At 37.1% G+C, this 20,192-nt stretch overlaps 2 protein-coding genes across 2 annotated transcripts; both read left to right on the forward strand.

The window, feature by feature from the left end:
* Window positions 1-708: 708 nt before the first annotated feature.
* On the forward strand, window positions 709-4,010 carry LOC127804051 (3-ketoacyl-CoA synthase 6-like). Its single transcript, XM_052340770.1, has one exon. The coding sequence runs from the start codon at window positions 2,266-2,268 to the stop codon at window positions 3,733-3,735; it is 1,470 nt and encodes a 489-aa protein (XP_052196730.1). The 5' UTR covers window positions 709-2,265; the 3' UTR covers window positions 3,736-4,010.
* A 7,120-nt stretch (window positions 4,011-11,130) lies between these two features.
* On the forward strand, window positions 11,131-14,469 carry LOC127803332 (cytokinin hydroxylase). Its single transcript, XM_052339479.1, has 5 exons — window positions 11,131-11,493; window positions 11,597-11,823; window positions 12,201-12,442; window positions 12,810-13,197; window positions 13,893-14,469. The coding sequence occupies exons 1-5, from the start codon at window positions 11,217-11,219 to the stop codon at window positions 14,307-14,309; spliced, it is 1,551 nt and encodes a 516-aa protein (XP_052195439.1). The 5' UTR covers window positions 11,131-11,216; the 3' UTR covers window positions 14,310-14,469.
* Window positions 14,470-20,192: the final 5,723 nt, after the last annotated feature.

Genomic DNA, 20,192 nt, shown 5'->3' on the forward strand with positions numbered 1-20,192 from the left:
CTTTGGGGGCCAAATATTATATTTGCCGTTGTAAGGGGCTTTGACACAAATTCAAAAAGGGTCGATCAGATGAGAAAACTTGTTAGGGTAATAATATACATAGGACAGATATAGATACATATATATATATATATAGATCTAATTAAGGCTTTAATCTAAAGTCATTCCTCCATTTCCACACTCCTAAAACGATGTAACTCTTTATGTGTTAAATATTACCCTCCAGATAAGCTGAGTTTGAAGGAAAAATAAGTCGAGAATATTATGAGCCATATTTTGGAGCTACCCATTAGTGGCAACCAACTGTGCCTTCTTAGGGTTCTTAGCCATGAATAGGGACGGGCTTGCACTAAAAAGAGTAGAATAGGTAATGGGATAAAGTTTGGGAACTCAATGTGGGGAATCGAGTTTTTCAAATAGATCTAGGTGTTAATAGATGTTAATATTTAATATGTTAAATATTACATTTAATATTTATTAGATTGATTTAAGAGAAATGTGATTTATAACCAATAAAGATGAACAATGGTGATATGGGATTTCATGTAAAAATATTTAATTGTCATTATATATTTATTTAAAAAATAAAATTTGTTGAGCATCATTTCATCTTATTCAGATAAATATTTTCACATGAATTGTCACATCACTATTATTCTCTACTAGTGATGAATAACATTATTCTTAATTTAAATGTGACATTAAATTGGCACATTAAGTGTCACATTTATCGAGGATCAATTATTATATTAAACTCTAAATGTTAGAAATTTTAAAATCGCAAGAAAATATTGGTGATGCAAAGATAGATTTACAAGTTTATTCCATGAGAGCTTGAATGCTTAAATTAACTAATGTCGGATATAAAATAACAATGGTAACTTATTGTAACAAAGAGGTTAGAGATGTCTTGCCACATATTTCAAGTTTAGCCCTTTTATAAATTCTAAATCTTAATTTTTATTTTTATTTTTATATTTAGGGAGGGTTTAATCTCCTTCGTAGTTTATTACTTGTTGGATCTTATGGGAGATAACTCTTAATTTTGTAGGAATCCTTTGAATTCTCAACGATCATTTCTTTCATTCTCCACAAACATGTGTAATTGAGACAGATCTCCTTCTCATTTGTATCTTTAATATTAATATTGTTAATAAAATATTTATTTTTGTAAGAATTATCTAAAACAATATATTAATTAAAGAGGAGTGGTGAATAGATATTTCACTTGTTCAAATTAGGATATGGCCATCTTTAATATTAGGGTTCTTATTTGTAGGAATATCATTTTTTATATTAAAATTAAATACGGCAGAAGGTCAGAAGCCTAACTTTCAACAACCCCCCAATAGGACCAGAGGAAGTTGGAGAATTTGCTAAGACTCCAAAATACTAAATAAATAAACAGAAGATATTCAATACTTTTGTATGAGAGAGAGCTTCCAGGGTTGAAATGTTGTGGAGGAAATCTGCCGGGGTTCTTTGAAGTTGGTAGAGCCAATTTACTCAATGTAGGATTTCTCCTGGTGCCCGTATGGCCCAAAAATAAATAAATACCCATTTATTAGCATTTATCAAGGATGACTAACTGCTATTTTGATTGTTGCTGAGTTTTTTTTTTTTTTATCTTTGATCCATTTTGTTTATGGGCTAATTATCTAGTACGTTTTCATCCTTTCTATTATTATTTGGGCTGAAGCTTATTTTATTTTTAATTTTACTGGATTGTTAGTTTATATTTTGACTTTTCCCGTAAAAACATAGCCTTAATAGCCTAATATTTGACGTGTTTCTGGCCAATTTGAACTCCATAAAAATGTTATTTAGAGACACTCATAGGTTACATAATAAAATATATAGTATATCAATGCAATAATATCAGTCCAAACAACATTTTCGGGCTTCTAGTGGGATTTTTCAAAATGAATGCATAATAATTCATTCATTCAAAAACAGCTTAACACAATTCAAAAACTGGTTGGGTTGAAAAGAAACCAAATTATAAACAACCGAACAATTCCCTCAACTTCTTTGCGACCCTATTGGTTGGAAGATTAAATGCTTGCAGAGTGGCTAATTAGAACTTTAAAAAAATCCAGCTAAGAGACCGTTGTCTGACGTGAAATTTCTTCATTAAATCCTCTCATCTGCCTCCATTCATTGCCCCTCTTCCCTCTCACCCTCTATAAATCTCCCACCTTCCTCTCCTCTCTCTTCATACATACAACTCTTTCTTTCCCCCCCCCCCGGAAAATTTGCCAAAACATGTCTGGCTCGGTGAAGCTCAAGTATGTCAAACTTGGGTACCAACACCTTGTCAATAACTTCCTCTACTGCTTGCTAATACCAATCATGGTTGCCATATCCGTTCATCTTCTCAGGCTGGGGCCGGAAGAAATATTAAACTTCTGGCAATCACTGGAGCTTAATCTCGTTCAAATTCTCTGCTCTTCCTTCCTCATCATCTTCATATCAACTGTCTTCTTCATGTCCAGGCCTCGATCCATTTACTTAGTCGACTACGCCTGTTATAAGCCTCCCATCAGTTGCCGAGTACCCTTCTCCACCTTCATGGAACATTCCAGGTTGATCCTCAAAGACAGCCCCAAGAGCGTAGAGTTCCAAATGCGGATTCTCGAAAGGTCTGGCCTCGGAGAAGAAACCTGCTTGCCGCCGGCAATTCACTATATTCCTCCCAACCCAACCATGGAATCCGCCAGAGGTGAGGCCGAGCTCGTCATATTCTCCGCCATTGATTCCTTGTTGAAGAAGACCGGTGTCAATCCCAAGGACATAGACATTCTCATCGTGAACTGCAGCCTCTTCTCGCCCACACCGTCGCTGTCCGCTATGGTGGTGAACAAGTACAAGCTCCGGAGTAATGTAAAGAGCTTTAACTTGTCCGGAATGGGCTGCAGCGCTGGGCTGATATCCATTGATCTGGCGAGAGATCTTCTTCAAGTTCATCCCAATTCCTATGCCCTTGTTATTAGCACGGAGATCATCACTCCCAATTACTATCAAGGCCAGGACCGAGCCATGCTTCTGCCAAATTGCCTGTTCCGAATGGGTTGCGCCGCCATTCTGTTATCGAACAAGAGACGCGAGCGGGTTCGGTCAAAGTATCGGTTGCTTCATGTCGTCCGAACCCACAAGGGCGCGGAAGACAAATCCTACAAGTGCGTGTTCGAAGAAGAAGACGAGCAAAGCAAAGTCGGCATCAGGCTATCCAAAGACCTCATGGTCATCGCCGGGGAGGCGCTGAAGTCCAACATAACCACCATTGGACCACTGGTTCTGCCGGCCTCTGAGCAGCTCCTCTTCCTCTTCACCCTCATCGGCCGGAAAATCTTCAACCCTAAATGGAAGCCCTACATTCCCGACTTCAAGCTTGCCTTCGAACACTTCTGCATCCACGCCGGCGGCCGGGCGGTGATCGACGAGCTCCAGAAGAACCTCCAGCTATCGCAGGAGCACGTGGAGGCATCAAGAATGACGCTCCACCGATTCGGCAACACTTCTTCGTCTTCATTATGGTATGAACTAAACTACATTGAAGCTAAAGGAAGGATGAAAAAGGGGGATAGGATCTGGCAGATTGGATTTGGAAGTGGGTTTAAGTGTAACAGTGCAGTTTGGAAGTGTAATCGGAGCATTAGTGCTCCGATTGAAGGTCCATGGCAAGACTGTGTTGATAGGTACCCAGTCCATATTCCAGAGATTCTGAAGCTCTAAGATGTTAAACTAGCTAGCTACTGCGCATTATATGCATTAATGGCGAGAAGGTGTTGCATGTGAACTTGCTATTGGAAAAACACGATTCATCTTTCTCTGCCAAAGTTTGCTTGCAGAAACTCTGCATAGCATTTAGTTCTCTAGTTGTCATAAGATCGCTTGTTGATGCTCTTTGCTGCGTCAATAAAGGCTGCGACTTTTCATCTGTACATGCATGCAGCATCAGAAATAACTTTTGACAATTGACATTTACTTTTGGTTGACAATTGTGGATCCCTCGGCTGCTAACTTTTCATCTTCCCCGCGCGGCATGTCTGTTGCCAGATACATCTTTGACTGCTTTTGTTTGTTGTGCCCGTGTAGGTAGAGATGTCGAACTGTTGGGCCAGCCGTGTCCAGCACAGTCTAAGGGCCTGGGCTAAGTGTGGCAGGCCACGAGCCATTTTGGGTCCTCCTCACCTTGATTTTATTAATTTTTTATTAATATGAATTTTTTTTAATTCATAGAAATATAGTTTAAAATGGATGTATATAAAAAAATTATTCTAAAAATAATTATATCATTTATGTCTTTTTTATATTGTCATAAAATGAAAAATAATAGTAATGATGAGCATAACGTGTGCCTTGAACTAGTAAAGTTTATTTATGTAATTAATAGTTCAAAATTGACATATAAGTCCTTGTTAAATATTAGGTAATTCTTTAGTTATATATATATATGTTTATATTTAATTAAATATGTGAAATGGGCGGTGTCATGCCCGTGGGCTGTGCCAAGCTCGTGCTCATTAACGGGTTGGGTAATGCCACCAGCCGGGTGAGTACCTTAGGCCTGGCACGATCCGCAACTATGCCAGGCTGACGACCTAATTCCACTAATATTTTTAAAGGTTGGTTTGGAATGAGTTATTTAGTTAGTTTTTATTAGTGGAAGTCAATACATTAATTATTATTCTATAAACAGTTTTTGAGTGAAAATTTCAGTCTATTTTTCGGACGTTAGAAAAGAAATTTTTGCCTTCTCAAAAATTTAAAAACTCTTTAATAACTAATTTTTAATATTATTGTATTAAATAATTTATAGGCTTTTCATGAGTGAGTTTCTAAAAAAATATCCATAAGTTTTGAATCTATCTTTAACCACGACGTTGCTGGGGAACTGGGACCTAACACAACACCTGTAAATTTTCTGCAAACTCGGGACTTTAATCTTTAAGATAAACTTTGACTGTTAAATTAATGTTCGATAATAAAAGAATGAGTAAAGAGTAATAGAATAACTGGTGGGAGAGTAACAAATACTAACATGCACCCGAAGAATTTTGGACTTTTATAGTTCTTTCAGTGATGGTTTGAGCGTGATTTTTACTTAAAACTCTACTTAATTTAAAGCGAGGTGTCATGACTATAAGCCATATTAACAAAGTCATACTTGTTAATAATTGAGATACATGATCTTATCATGCGATGAGTTTAAATTTTGTGGATTATCACAAAGATGCATTGGATCTGGTAACCTAATTTACTCAAAATACTTTAATCTGTTGGCTTCTCTTATTTGTTATTGTGCTGCATTTATTTTATGAGTTAATCACAAAAATATACTTGCGGTTGGTCTTAATATTCATTTTTCAGTAAATTTCTTGTTGATACTTCTAACCAAAGTAACATACTGGGCTGTAGGCGGCCCATTTCATAACCAAATGATCTCTGTTTAGGCTTGGGCCTTGGAGAGTAATTGGGCCAACTATAAATAAACAATCTGACCCTATTCTACCACGGCCCATGTCTGATCAAAGTGCCCCTACTAGTAATGATCATATTATGAATGAATCTCGTTCAAAATGGTTTATCCTTGTAGAAACTGTAGTATTAAGTTAGTTTTCAAAGAATATACAGTGAGGCAAGAAAATCACCAATAATTAATATGATCTGATCTGGATCAATGGTTGGACAGTTGCCCACTGAAACATCGTGTCAATAGTCGTTACATTTGTAACCATAATAAAAAATTAAAAAAAAAAATGTCTAATGTTTAAGTTAGATTAGCCAATGAAAAATAATATTAATAAAGAATATCATGTAAGAATATAAGAGAAAAAATATCTTTATACCTCCTAATACGACACGTATACATATATGGTGTCATAATCTTGATTGACTTATTGTGCTATCAAGAGTTTGGAACTTACGTCTCCAAATGCATAGTTTGATGGTTTTGTTGATATCGTTTGGAGCTTATTTCATCATAGTTAGAATGTTATTATGAGATCGAAATCGAGGTTCATCAAGTTCCCTAATTTAATTCATTCACCGTACTCTGAGACTAATAAATGAAGACGTTCGTGATGGGACGTTATCCAAAAAAAAGAGTTTGAAACCTAAATGTTCTTTGTTTGCTCTTGATTATCTTATTTTCGGATAATATTATGATGCACTTATTATTATCTTGAGATGTTTGAATAGATTATTGAGACTTAAGTGACATCCTTTAATTAAGTGACATATAATATTAGATCATGTAAGTATCATTTTCTAAACAAGTTGAACTTGTGTACAATATGCTGGAACTTTCTTTAAACTCTGTGCACTATCCTCAATGTATCATCTAAGACTAAGAGTCTCAACAATTAAACAAAACCATGGCAATGACAGACCTAGCTTGTTCTCCATGTTAGGCTTTAGGGCTCACAAGAATATGTTCCATTGTTGCTATCAGGACAGGGTTCCTAATTGCATTCATTAGCTGCATCGGTCGGCCTATCTCTTCCTTACCAGTTCCCACCCTTTTTGACTGATTCACTGAACAGTTCCTTACTCTCTTCTTTTTGCTAGATAATTCCTTTCTCTTTCACTTGCGCCCCACACACACACAAACACAATTAATCCATTGGGCATTTAAAGTAATTAGCAAAGGATCGATGGTGATTCTCTTCACCCTTTCCGCCATTGATGACATTTTTAATCTTCACTTTCCCGAGCAAATCCTGATCATCTGCATCTCCACTTTGCAGGAAAAGGGCCTTTTCTTCCCCCCCTTTTCTTTACTACCTAATCGATAAGGCTTACGCACCGACTCTCCTTTATCTTTTCCATTAAGTATTTGATGGAATATATCCTAAACATGGTACCAGCAGTTTGATCTTTTCTAATGATGATTCTAACTCCCACACGCATTCTTTTTTCTTGTTTAATTTCAATTGCGCGCCCGAGCAAGATTCTTGACCGTTTGGTTATGTGCTAATTCTTCAGTATATATGCATCCAAATGAGAATGTCGCTCACCTACTTTCTCGTGAGATTTATCGAGAGAGGTTAAAAAGACAAAAATGTCTCTCACCTAAATGCAAATTTACCTCATTCTCTACAACCTCCATTCTTCTCTCTTTCCTTTTCATGGCTGTCACCTCCAACAAACCCCAGCACCTACAAATACCTCGTCTCCTTCCTTGAGTTGCCTCACTGCCTCATTTTGCACCATCTTGCGTTGTGTTGACTGCCACTACATCTTTTCTATTCATCGAGAGAGAGGATGCAACAATGGTCAGTGTAAGGCAAGGCGGCGTGAAGCAGGGCTAATCCAACAGTGAATTCATATATACGGTGGCATAAGGCCCCCAAAAATAGAAGGCCCTTAATTTTAAAATTTTGTAATATATATATTTTAATAATAAATATTTTATTAAAAAAATTAAATACAAAACATTTTAAATCTTTTTTTAACTTCTTTCTCTATTTTTCAATTTTTTACTGCCTATTATTCCCAAATCCCATAATTTCAATATCCCATAAAACTCACTTTCCCTTCCTAATTTTTTCCTCTTCCCATAAAACATTATCTATTAAACATAATTGATTATATAAGCTTGATTATGGATATTTAATCATCAATTTTGCATCTCAAAAGACAAGAAAAATTAATTTTACATAAAGATGAACATAGTTCAACACATATTTGTAGAATAAAAAGTTGTTCATTATTGGTGAATTTTATCTTTTAAATACTATCAGTTTAATATTTTGTATTGTTTCCTTCTATAAGAGAATTAAGAATGTATAATTTTTTACTGACCGTCTTAGAATTTCAAAAAAAATAATTTTATTTTTCTTTGCTTATTGTAGTAAGTTGTTTGATTTTTTTTATTATTATTATTTCTGAGACATAATATTTTAGTGGAAAATTTATTGTTGTTAAGAGATTATTATATTCTGTAGTTGATTGAATTTTAACTTTTTTTTATTTAATAAAATGATGAAATATTTGTGTAAAAATGTGTATTATTTATTTTTTTATAAAAAAAAATTAATACTCTTGAAAAGGCCTCGACAAATCTTTTTGCCTAAGGCTCCCCAACTTTGTTGGGCCGACTCTAGTGCGAAGCAAGACAAGAAGGTGGCTTGAGAAAGGCAATGAGTGCTAGAGTTTATTGGAGGCTACAATCATGAGAAGCGAAGAGAGGGAAGGGGAGATTGCAAGGAAAGGGGTAAATTTATATTTGAGTAAGAGATATTTTTGTTTTTTTGACCCTTCTTGATAAGTCTCTCTATGAGATTGTCTCGAGCAAAGTACTAAGAAATACAACTTATAGTCTTTCATATCCATTGCTTTCTTATTTTTTCTTTGGAGATGAGCTATATATATATATATAAATAAAATTATTTTTTATCCAAACTACACTTATTATTTTACAATTTGAATTATAAAATATTTTAAATATTCTTTAAAGTGTATGGAAATAAAAAGTTGTTAGAATCTATCTTTTAAAGTGCTATTTCATGGTCAATTTTATGATTTTTTGATGGAGAGTTGTTATTCTCACAAAATTATTTTTAGATCACAATTGCACATACATAATTTTGTGAGAATAAAAGCTTTCATATATATAGTCCTAAATTAGTGGTACTCTAGATGCATTAAAGCTAATAAAACTATATTCCTAATTATACAATAATTATATTATATTCTCGAAAAATCATCAAAATAATTTCTTGAGCAAACATCATTTGCAGTACTTGTTAATTATCATTAAGTTGTGGACTCCATGGATTCTCCAAATTTTGATGGCCCATATTGACTTGGTGACAAGACAGAGTCAATCCCACAAATAGGGCTGACTAGACCCCCAGAGACATCATTTGTCACCAAAGTAATTAAACCCAAAAAAATCCCTATTAATCTAGAACATGAACATATATTTATATATATATGTCACTAATTATTTGCTGTTTTCTACAAATTTAATTACAATTACCAACGGTCCCTTGTTACATGCTCACTGCAATACCAGGGGGCAAAAGGGCATTGTTGCTGAATACATTGAAGGAATCTATCATTTAAAGCCCAAGTCTGATTGCACCCACGGCCATAACATAATGGTTGAAATTATACATACCTTGGTTGGTCCCAAAGGAGCTTTGAATTTAGTGAGTCTTGGTCTCGTATTTGAATTTTGTCACTAAATTTCATGATTTAACCCTTTTATAGAAATTTTGAGACTGAATTGCGAGAGCTCCCTGGACAAAATGATTCCTATAAAATATCTAGAAATCACCTTTTCTTGTTGCTAGCATTAAAAATTGAGATGAATGGTCCACGAAGCATTTTTCTCTTTTTTTTTTTCTAATAATGAAAATTTACCAATACTGTTGTTTAGGTGTGCAACGATACAAAAAAAAAATATTAAGGGTTATTTTTTTCGTATTTTAGTTTTTAATTTTGACTTTTGAATTTATTTTTAATTTTATATTCAAAATATCTGTTTTGAAATTGCTAAAATTATTATTATTTTTTTTAGCGTTTTTTGCATTTTAAAAATTTCCAGTGTATTTATGATAAAAACAATTAAAACAACTTTTTGTTGTTTTAAATTTTTTTATAATTTTTGAAAATATAAAAATCACTGTGTTAATTTTTACTGTTTTGAAAAATTAAAAAGTAAAAATAATTTAAAAATAACAAAGAGAAGAGAGCATTAATATTTGTCATACCAGCCAGCCCCTTTACAAACATAGTGACTAAGACCTAATGTAACTCTCTAAAATAAAGACAATTGTGGGTTCTAATGATTGGGGGCTCAAGAAGAAGGCTAAGGATTTTTTTAAGTGTTGAAAATACAAGATACAAATTGTTAATTAATTGTTGCCATTAATATATATATATATATATATATATACTAGTTTACTCGTTTTTGACCAGTGATTCACAATCAAGTGTTGATTTAAAAATTAATTTTAAAGAATCTATAGTTTTATTTTTTATTTTGTTCATCACAATGTTCCAATAATTATATATGCTCATGCCTTTATTAAAGAAAATAAATCTAAAATGATGAGTACTAATTATTTAGTATTTTTGAATAATAATAAAAAATAAAATTGATTGATTGATTCATTTGGTCTGATCAATTATTAACAAAAATGGGCTTGTTGATTTAGATGATGCATACCCAACCATGGCAATTGTTGTTCACAATTCCACCAGTTCCATCAATTTTAATGATTATTATATTATATATATAGTATTCAACTCACATTTAATTATAAAAAAATTAATCTTAATTAGAGTCCCAATTAACGATCAAGTCATTGCTAATATATTTTAAAAGAAATAATAATTTAACTATCCATTTTTAACACGGTTAATATTTGAGTAGATTCATTCATACAGTCTATAAATTTTGAATCCGCTAATATTTAAGTAGATTCATGCATCTAATTCATGGTGCTACCAATAAAATCGGCTCTAGATTCATGAACAATTTGGCCCTTAAAAAATAATTTAATTCAATACATATATCCTACGTTTGGAAGTATAATTAAGTAAGAATCTAGCTATATATAGAAATAAAAAGGTAAACAAATAATAAAAGCAAATATTCTTATATTAAGTCTCATTATTCTTTCTTTTTCAGTCAAAAATAATTTCCCAAAGTTATAATATATCTTATAATAAAAAAAATATTAATTTATTTGGGGGGGCATGTGATTAAATTCAAGACGGGTGCATGCATATATATATATATGGATTTCCAAAGTTAAAAAAAGGTCAACCCAACACCACCGGAGACCTGCCGCGAATTGCTAGCTGGTCAAAAATATAAATTCAAACAATAAGATGCCAAAATTACCCTTTTTGACCCCCAAAAATCCCATTCGTTTCAAATCCAAACCCACCACCTTCTTACAATTTATAAATTAATTTATTTTAATTAACATAATAATAATAACAAGAAAGAAAGAATTCTTGGGATTCTTAAAAAATACAAATCCCATAATAAATTAATGGATACAAATTTTATTATTTATAAATTATATATTATTAATTAAGGCAACATATAATTAAGCGAAGGGGCAGTACGTACGTTGCCTAAATGGTATAAATAAGGATTCCTCCATCTTCAATTGCAATCTCACCAGGGGATCCAATTCCTGTCTGCGCGCGAGACATCGATCACTTGCTTCCGAGTCACGGCCACAGCCATGGCGGTGCTTCTGGCTCTTTTACTTGTGTCTCTTTGCTTTTCCTTGATCAGGGTTGCCCACGTGACCATAACTTGTTACTGGTTAACTCCAAGACGCATCAAGAAAATCATGGAGAGGCAAGGAGTGCGTGGCCCCAAACCCCGCTTTCTGGTAGGCAACATCCTCGACGTCGCCGCCATGGTAGCCAAATCCACAGCCGCAGACATGGACTCCGTCCGCCACGACGTCGTCGGCCGCCTCTTCCCCCATTTCCTCGTCTGGTCCCAACTCTACGGTACGTGCTCCGAGAGTTTCACCGGACACTTGTGCTGATATGCGTGCGTACAAGTCGTGTATTTTAAGATCTTAATTTAAATTTATCCAATTTTTATGGACAGGGAAAAGATTCATATTCTGGAACGGGACGGAGCCGAGGATGTGCATAACCGATACGGAGATGATCAAGGAGCTTCTCTCAAAGTACAGCACCAAAGCCGGAAAATCGTGGCTTCAGCAACAGGGCTCAAAGCACTTCATCGGAAAGGGTCTGTTAATGGCCAACGGCGAAGACTGGCATCATCAGAGGCACATTGTGGCGCCGGCGTTCATTGGAGACAAACTTAAGGTCAATAAAAAAAAAACCACTAGAAACGCCTGCAATAATAATTACATTAATGCTACCACTGAACTACCAGAAGCCCACCTGTATACAATATTTGGCAATTGTTTATTTATTGAATTATACTATTGGTATTTTTTTGGACTATGTCTTAAACTATATAATGTATCATAAATAACAAAAATACCCCTCGGGCCTCACCGAGCCACCTCACCTCATCACCTTGGATGAGAGGTATTTTAGATATTTTGACTACATTGTGTAGTTTAAGTATAAATTATGATGTACTAATAGTATTTTTTTTATTTATTTATATTTTTTTGGTTTGCATTCTTTATTTATTTATTTATATTTTTTTGGTTGGCGTTGGTGATTAATGGCAGAGCTATGCCGGGTATATGGTGACGTGCACAAAGCAGACTCTGGAGACGCTAAAGAATGAAGTAGAGTCAGGTCGGACCGAGTTCGAGATCGGCGAGTACATGACCCGGCTCACCGCCGATATTATTTCCAGAACCGAGTTCGATTGCAGCTACGAAAAGGGCAAGCGGATTTTCCATTTGCTCACCGTTCTACAGAACCTCTGTGCTCAAGCTAGCCGGCACCTTTGCTTTCCCGGCAGCCGGTGAGTTTCACATTACAAGGAAGACGAGTCTTTAATTACAATTGAAGAGAGATAGTCCCTCTTTATTTACAATTGAAGAGAGATAGTCCCTTTTCGTTGGTCACCCACCTTTTGCTAATGACAGTTCCGAAACGAAAATCAGAACATTGTGTCTTCTAATTGTACGAGAAATCTAGCTATTTGTACGAATATCATTAAAGATTCTGCCTTTAATTAAGTTGGGATGCTGTCCAATCCTCTAGCTTTGATTCCATCCATCATTAAAAAGCGAGAAAGGATTTTGGTTAATTCCTCAAAACATGCATGAAATCATGTATAGGTAGCACATCCAATTACATCTTATTGCTTGTTTTAATTATGTTTGCAGGTTTTTTCCGAGTAAATACAACCGAGAAATAAAGTCACTGAAGATGGAGGTGGAGAGGCTGTTGATGGAGATAATACAGAGCCGGAAGGACTGCGTGGAGGTTGGTCGCAGCAGCTCGTATGGAAACGATCTTCTGGGCATGCTGCTCAATGAGATGCAGAAGAGGAGGGAAAATAATAATTATGGGTTTAACTTAAATCTGCAGGTGATCATGGATGAATGCAAGACTTTCTTCTTCGCCGGCCATGAAACCACAGCACTGTTACTCACCTGGACCATCATGCTTCTCGCCACCAACCCATCTTGGCAAGACAAGGTCCGGGCCGAGCTCAACCAGGTCTGCAATGGCGCCTCTCCCTCTGTTGATCATCTCTCCAAACTCACTCTGGTAAGTCATTTAATTGAGGGCCAACTAAGTTAATTATATAAATAATTTATTTATTCTATTGTTATTATTATAGTTTTTTCTTTTTTCTTTGTGTTGGTGGGAGAGAAGGGGGGGGCGGGGGGGGGAGGGGGGGGTTACTTTTGGGAATGGGGTGGATGCATAGGGTGATAGGGTAGGGAACAATATGTCACTAAGATACGTAGAGGACGTTTTATGCAAGGGAATTAATTCCTTTGAAAAAGTTTAACTTTGCCATAGGATTAGCTTGGTCGTTGAATCTGAATATATCATTCAGCATGCATGGTTCAACTTCATATTATATATGCATAGTGAAAAATTAATGGTTTTGAATCCGATCAATTAATAGTCAACTGGTTCGTCTCTATGCCCTGTCAGGTTGTCTGACATCACTTCTACTGAAGCAACTCTCTGCTCGTTTTAGGCATAGAACATAATTATAAAAAAGAAAAGAAAAGAAAGAAAAATGAATGAATAATGCAGAGATGCAAGCATCTGCATTATGGAACCCTATTAGTGAAAATATTTTAAACTCAAGGAATGATGTGGCTGATCAGCAACGAGTTATCTTATTTATTGTGAACTTCTCACGTGATTAATTCATCCTATAAACTGCAGAAAAACAGCATTATTAACTTGCATCGGTGATATATATATATATATATTTATATATGCAGTTGAACATGGTGATCAATGAGTCTCTTAGACTGTATCCGCCAGCTTCAGTTCTTCCTCGAATGGCCTTCGAGGACTTTAAGTTAGGCGACCTCCACATCCCAAAGGGGTTGTCAATATGGATTCCAGTTCTCGCCATCCATCACAGCGAAGAACTATGGGGCAAAGACGCCAAAGAGTTCAACCCGGACCGGTTCGCCTCGAAATCTTTCACCTCCGGCCGGTTCATCCCCTTTGCCGCCGGCCCAAGAAACTGTGTTGGCCAAGCGTTCGCCATGATGGAAGCCAAGATCATTCTGGCCATGTTGATATCAAAGTTCAGCTTCACAATATCGGAGAATTATCGCCATGCACCAGTTATCGTCCTCACTATGAAGCCCAAGTATGGAGTTCAAATCTGCTTGAACCCGTTGAACTAGCTAGCTAGCTAATCGCGGGGTGAAGTTGGTTAATTGACTTCATGAGTTTTGGTTAATTTGGTTAATCTTGGTCTTTGTCAATGTCCATTTTGCATGACTATGAAGGAGTTTTGAGACTAACTGCATCCAAATATGCGAATTAAGTTCAAGTACTGGTCTAGATTTGTTGTCTTTTGTTTTAATTGTATCTTTCAAGTTATCGTGAAAATATAAATAGGTAGCTAGTTAGAGGTATATAATCCACGAAGTCTTTATAACAAACGAGTGGGATGATAAAAGGGATTGTTTTAGATTAGAATTGAGAGTTAAAAAAACAAAGTGACATCTCAACATGATTAGGATGAGGAGGAGTTGCTGTTTTAAATAAGCCTGAAATGATTTTAAAAAAATCACATAAAGAAGAGAAAACACTACTAAGTGATGGGTAGAAAGGCTTTTCTCTTCAGCTTCAACATATATATATATATATATATATAAATAAATTATGCTCCATGAAACACTTTTGAAATGATGATTAATTTGGTCCTTCACTCGCTTTCCCAATTCAATTGATTTTTAACAACAATTAGTGTGCTCATCAGCTTTTCTTCCAAATTGAAAATTAGCTAGATGTAGGGTCAGGATCTTTTTTCTTTTGGTTTTTTAATCTCAACTTGATCTATGCTTTCTCAGCCACCCATCTTCGGCCAACACCAGCATGGGTGGGTTCTGCTTCTCTACTAGTTAACTCTCTCTCTCTCTCTCTCCCTCTGCCAGTGTCTCATTTATAGAGTGTGTAGGAGAAACTCTTAAGTCACCATTCCCTATATTCTTGAGAATCATAACATCTTAATTGATTTACACCATTCAAGTTCATTTCCAGGTTTGACTTGCCAAAAATTCAAACGTGGGATTCACTTTTACTCATCAATCCGCTCGATGGTCATGAACTGTCCTGATGGATCCCCCGATGGGAATTAATAATAATAATGCTGATAATTAATTAAAGATAGTGATTGAGAAATTTAGGGAATTTATATATAAATTTAAGTAAAGTATTAAATTTTAATCAAGCTAAATATTAAATATTAATTCTAATTAAGAAAATATATATTAATACTTAAGTTAGTCTGTGAACTTATTAAAATTTTCAATTTTTTGTTTAATAATTAATTTTATATAATTTTGTCTAAAAAGTAGGTGTATATATATATATATATAGATTTAATTAATTAATGGACTTTATTACACTACAAAGAGAGTGAGGATAAATTAAGATGAAATTAAGAGCTGTACAGGCAAATATTCCGCCACACTTAACCCAGTGCGGAGGAAGAGAGCAAAATGAAATGGAGGAATTAGGATCGTGGCCAGCAAGGTTCACATCAGTCACCAACAGGCAAAGTCCCCCACTTTCTGCTTAAAATTATAACCTAAAAAAATCAATGTTACTTTATAAGTAAAAAGACATAAATATTTCTAAAATACAATATTTTTGTTAAGAACATTTATATTGTCTTGTTTATATTTCTTTAAGTGTGTACTGCTAATTAAAATAAAATAAAACTATATATGCACTTGTAAATTTATTTTTTCTAGTTAAAAATGAATGATTAATAATTCATTCTGGAAGGCGAGTACTTGGTTGGTTGGGTTGTGTATTAATTAAGAAGAAGAAGAAGAAGAAGAAGAAGAAGCAGGGAGGGACCCATCAAGTTAGTGTCCGATCAAGAACAAAAATTATATATTATATCAGTAACCTCTCTGCCCGTAACTACGTACCGTCACAATGGTTTTGGAAAGGTGCGAGTTAGAGTTAATTACGATTAACGAGTGGTGGCCAATGGCGCCCATGAAACCCCCCCCCCCCCCCCCCACCCCAACTACATCCAATGGGGCAGGAGTACTGAGAGAGCCGGGAGGAATCCATCCTCTGAAGAGATTTATCGCAACCGAGACAGACGATCACACAAAAAATCAAGAAAAATAAGAGAGACACACGAGATTACCCAGGTTCACCCCAAGTTAGGGCTACGTCCTGTAAAGAGTTTTTTACTATATTTTTCGGTTACAGCAAATTCGACAACATACAATTGAACAAAAGAAGCAAAAATATATATGCCTCAAAAATGGGCCTAAAACCTAAAACAATATAAAAAACTCTTAAGTCCAACCATACGGGCCAGCTTACGTAAAAGCCCAAACCCGTAGAGGGGTGCTGCCCCCGAACCCCCCTGGCTGATCGGGCAGCGGGACACCCGTGTCGGGGGCACTGCCCCCGAACCCCCGTATCCCGCGCGTAGGTGTCACATTTAGTTGGGTAACACTTCAGTTCCCCTAAGCTCACGTGGGCGTACCCAGTGTGAGAAACAAGGGTCCTCGAAGTATTTGCCAACTCCAACATTCTCCCACTTGGTGGATACTTTTCGCAAATAAGAGCCCTTCCAATATCATTCTTCTTCAATCCAATTGCAGCCGAGCACCATTGAAACTTTGCACCTGTGACAGCTTTAGTAAGGAAGTCTGAACTATTTTTTTACTATGTCAACCTTTACAAGTCGAACCTCATTCTTCTCTACTCTTTCTCTGATGAAATGATATTGAATATCAATGTGCTTTGTGCGTGAGTGAAACGCCGAATTCTTGGCTAAATAAATAGCCCCTTGATTATCACATCTCACCTCTACAGCACCTTGCTCAAAACCAAGCTCCAAGCACAACCGCCGTAACCATATGGCCTCTTTTCCAGCATGAGCAAGAGCCATATACTCAGCCTCCGTAGAAGAAAGCGCTACCACACTTTGCCTTTTACTCATCCAACTCAACGCAGCACCAAACAGTGTGAAAACATACCCGCTGGTGGACCGGCTACTATCAATATCTCCACCCCAATCAGCATCTACATGGCCTACGATATCAAGCATATTTCCATTCCCTGTACCTTCATAACGCAAAGAAAAATTTGAAGTTCCACGAAGATACCTGAAAACTCTTTTGATCGCATTCCAGTGTTCTCTACCTGGGTTAGACATGTATCGGCTCAAGACTCCCACTGCTTGGGCTATATCTGGACGCGTGCACACCATAGCATACATCAAGCTACCTACTACACTCGCATATGGAACTCGGGCCATCTCTTCAGCTTCTTCATCCGTTTTAGGACATTGCTCCGCAGATAGCTTGGTCCCTAAAGGCATAGGGGTACCAACAGGCTTGCAGTCACTCATATTGAATTTCTTCAAAATTTCTTTGATGTATTTCTCCTGCCCTAGCCACAGCTTCCGTTTCTCACGATCCCTCCTAATCTACATGCCCAAAATAAAATTTGCAGGCCCCAAGTCTTTCATTTCGAACTTCTTGGCCAATAAACTCTTTACGGACTTCACCATCTTCATGCTATTCCCGATCAACAACATATCATCCACATATAGCGTGAGAATGACAAACTGATCGCCCGTCCTCTTCACATAAACACAATGGTCAGAATTTGAACGCACAAAATCAAGCTGGAGCATATACGTGTCAAACTTCTGGTACCACATCCTTGGTGACTGCTTCAGCCCATAAGGACTTTTTCAATTTGCACACTAGATTCTCATTTCCTTTTACTTCAAAGCCTTCTGGTTGCCTCATATATATCTCCTCCTCCAAGTCCCCATGAAGGAAAGCCGTCTTTACATCCATCTGTTCTACCTCAAGATCATATGCAGCTGCTGTAGACAGAACAAACCGTATCGAGGTCAACTTCGCCACGGGAGAGAAAATCTCGTCATAGTCAACACCCTCGATCTGAGAGTACCCCTTGGCTACAAGCCCAGCCTTGTACTTCTCTACAGTCCCATTCGGTTTCAGCTTTCGCTTGAACACCCATTTACACCCAATTGCCTTTCTATCCTTAGGCAATTTACACAAGCTCCATGTTTCATTTTTATCAAGCGACTACATCTCATCTACCATTGCAAGCTCCCACTGATTTGCATCATCCATGGATCTCGCCTCTTTTATAGAACTGGGATCATCTCCAGTAATGCTCAAAGCATGAAATGTACTCAAAGCACTAAGTGAGTATCGAAGTGGTACCTTTCTTTCCCGCGTCGATCTCCTGAGAACCGGCTTGCTATCTGTATCTGAGTCTTCATCCGAATCTACATCCTCGACTTCATTAACCAAGTCCCCTTGCTCCGATTCAGAATCAGATTCTACTGGCGTGCCTGGTGAGACCATCTCCACAGTTTCAGCTTTTGGACTTTCTTCAAGCACTACCACTTTCTTAGGCTCGTCACCTTTCTGCGTGCCAACCTGGGATTTTGATTCACGAAAGACAACATCCCTGCTGTATACAATGGTCTTTGATTCTGGGTTCCACAGCTTATAGCCCTTGACCCCTTCCTTGTATCCGACAAATATGTTCTTCTCAGACTTATTGTCAAGCTTACCTCGTTTCTCCTTGGGTACATGAACATATGCATCACACCCGAACACCCGAACATGTGACAGATTCGACTTCTTCCCAAACGCTGCCTCATATGGTGTACGATCCTTCACTGATGAGGTCGGTGACCGGTTCTTCAAATAACAGGTCGTAGCTACAGCTTCTGCCCAAAATTCTGGTTCCAAACCTGCCCAACTCAGCATGCATCTCGCCTTTTCTATGAGTGACCGATTTAACCTTTCGGCCACCCCATTCTGTTGGGGTGTATATGGAGTCGTCTTCTGCCTTGCAATACCATTATCCACACAGAATTGCTCGAATTTATCCGAACAGAATTCACCTCTGTTATCTGTACGAAGGACCTTGATCTTCCTGCCCAATTGATTTTCAACCAAGGCCTTAAATTCACGAAATTTCTCGAATACATCAGATTTACTCTTAATAAAATAAATCCAACTATATCTCGAAAAATCATCTATGAATGATACATAGTACCTGGATCCTCCAATAGATGGAGTCGGAGTAGGTCCAAAAACGTCGCTGTGAATCAGCTCGAGAACCTCAGCTGCTCTCGTACCGATGTGTTGGAAGCTAACTCGGTTCTGTTTTCCATGGAGACAGTGTTCACAGAACTCGAAACCCATAAAGCATTTTGGAACTCCTTTTACCATCTGACTCGAAGCTAAGGTAGACAGCCCCTTTTCACCGATGTGCCCTAACCTCTGATGCCACAACATGGACATATCATGTCCATCTTCCTTGGCCTTTTCAGAAACAAACCCGCTACCAACAGTCACTGTTTTCCCGAGCAGCTTGTATAATGTCCCGTAACGAACTCCTCGTGCAATCACAATAGAGCCTCGAGTCATCTTGCACGAATCCTTATCACAGCTAAAATAACCCCTGAATCAGCCATTGTACCGACTGATAACAGATTTCTACTCATCAAGGGTATGTGCATCACGTCTGGAATAGTCTTCACGGTGCCATTACTCATCCTCGGCTTCACCCTTCCACGCCCGACAATCTGAACTGCAGTATCATCTCCGAGCATGACATCCCCACCATTATATTACTCATATTCACAAAACCAGTGTCTATGAGGCGTCATGTAACATGAAGCACCGGTATCGATCAACCAGATATCCTTGTCTGATTGCGCCATACATGCAGCAGCCAAATACATATCTCCTGCATCGACATCCTTTTTACCCGAAGATGATTCAGCTTCTTTCTTAGAAACTGGCTTGTTTTTACAGTCCCTCTTCACATGGCCCCACTCTTCACATCTCCAGCACTATACCCTCTTTTCCCTACTCTTCGATCGCCCACGAGATTTGGACCTGGACCCTCTCCGATTCAAACTCTTCTCTGCTGGCCTTCCGCTAGCCGTCAATGCCTCTTTACCGGAATTTCCTGATCCCTTTCTTCGTGTCTCCTCCGATAACAAGGCAGAAACCACACTTTCATAT

This window comes from Diospyros lotus, chromosome 6 (assembly GCF_014633365.1).
Source record: "Diospyros lotus cultivar Yz01 chromosome 6, ASM1463336v1, whole genome shotgun sequence".
Taxonomy (NCBI): Eukaryota; Viridiplantae; Streptophyta; class Magnoliopsida; order Ericales; family Ebenaceae; genus Diospyros; species Diospyros lotus.

What these genes read in the sequence shown, in the direction of transcription:
- LOC127804051 (XM_052340770.1), top strand. Translation starts at nt 2,266, where the DNA reads ATGTCTGGCTCGGTGAAGCTCAAGTATGTCAAACTTGGGTACCAACAC.
- LOC127803332 (XM_052339479.1), top strand. Translation starts at nt 11,217, where the DNA reads ATGGCGGTGCTTCTGGCTCTTTTACTTGTGTCTCTTTGCTTTTCCTTG. An exon ending in TCATTGGAGACAAACTTAAG is followed by an intron (nt 11,824 to 12,200) that starts GTCAATAAAAAA and finishes GATTAATGGCAG; the next exon opens with AGCTATGCCGGGTATATGGT. An exon ending in CTTTGCTTTCCCGGCAGCCG is followed by an intron (nt 12,443 to 12,809) that starts GTGAGTTTCACA and finishes TTATGTTTGCAG; the next exon opens with GTTTTTTCCGAGTAAATACA.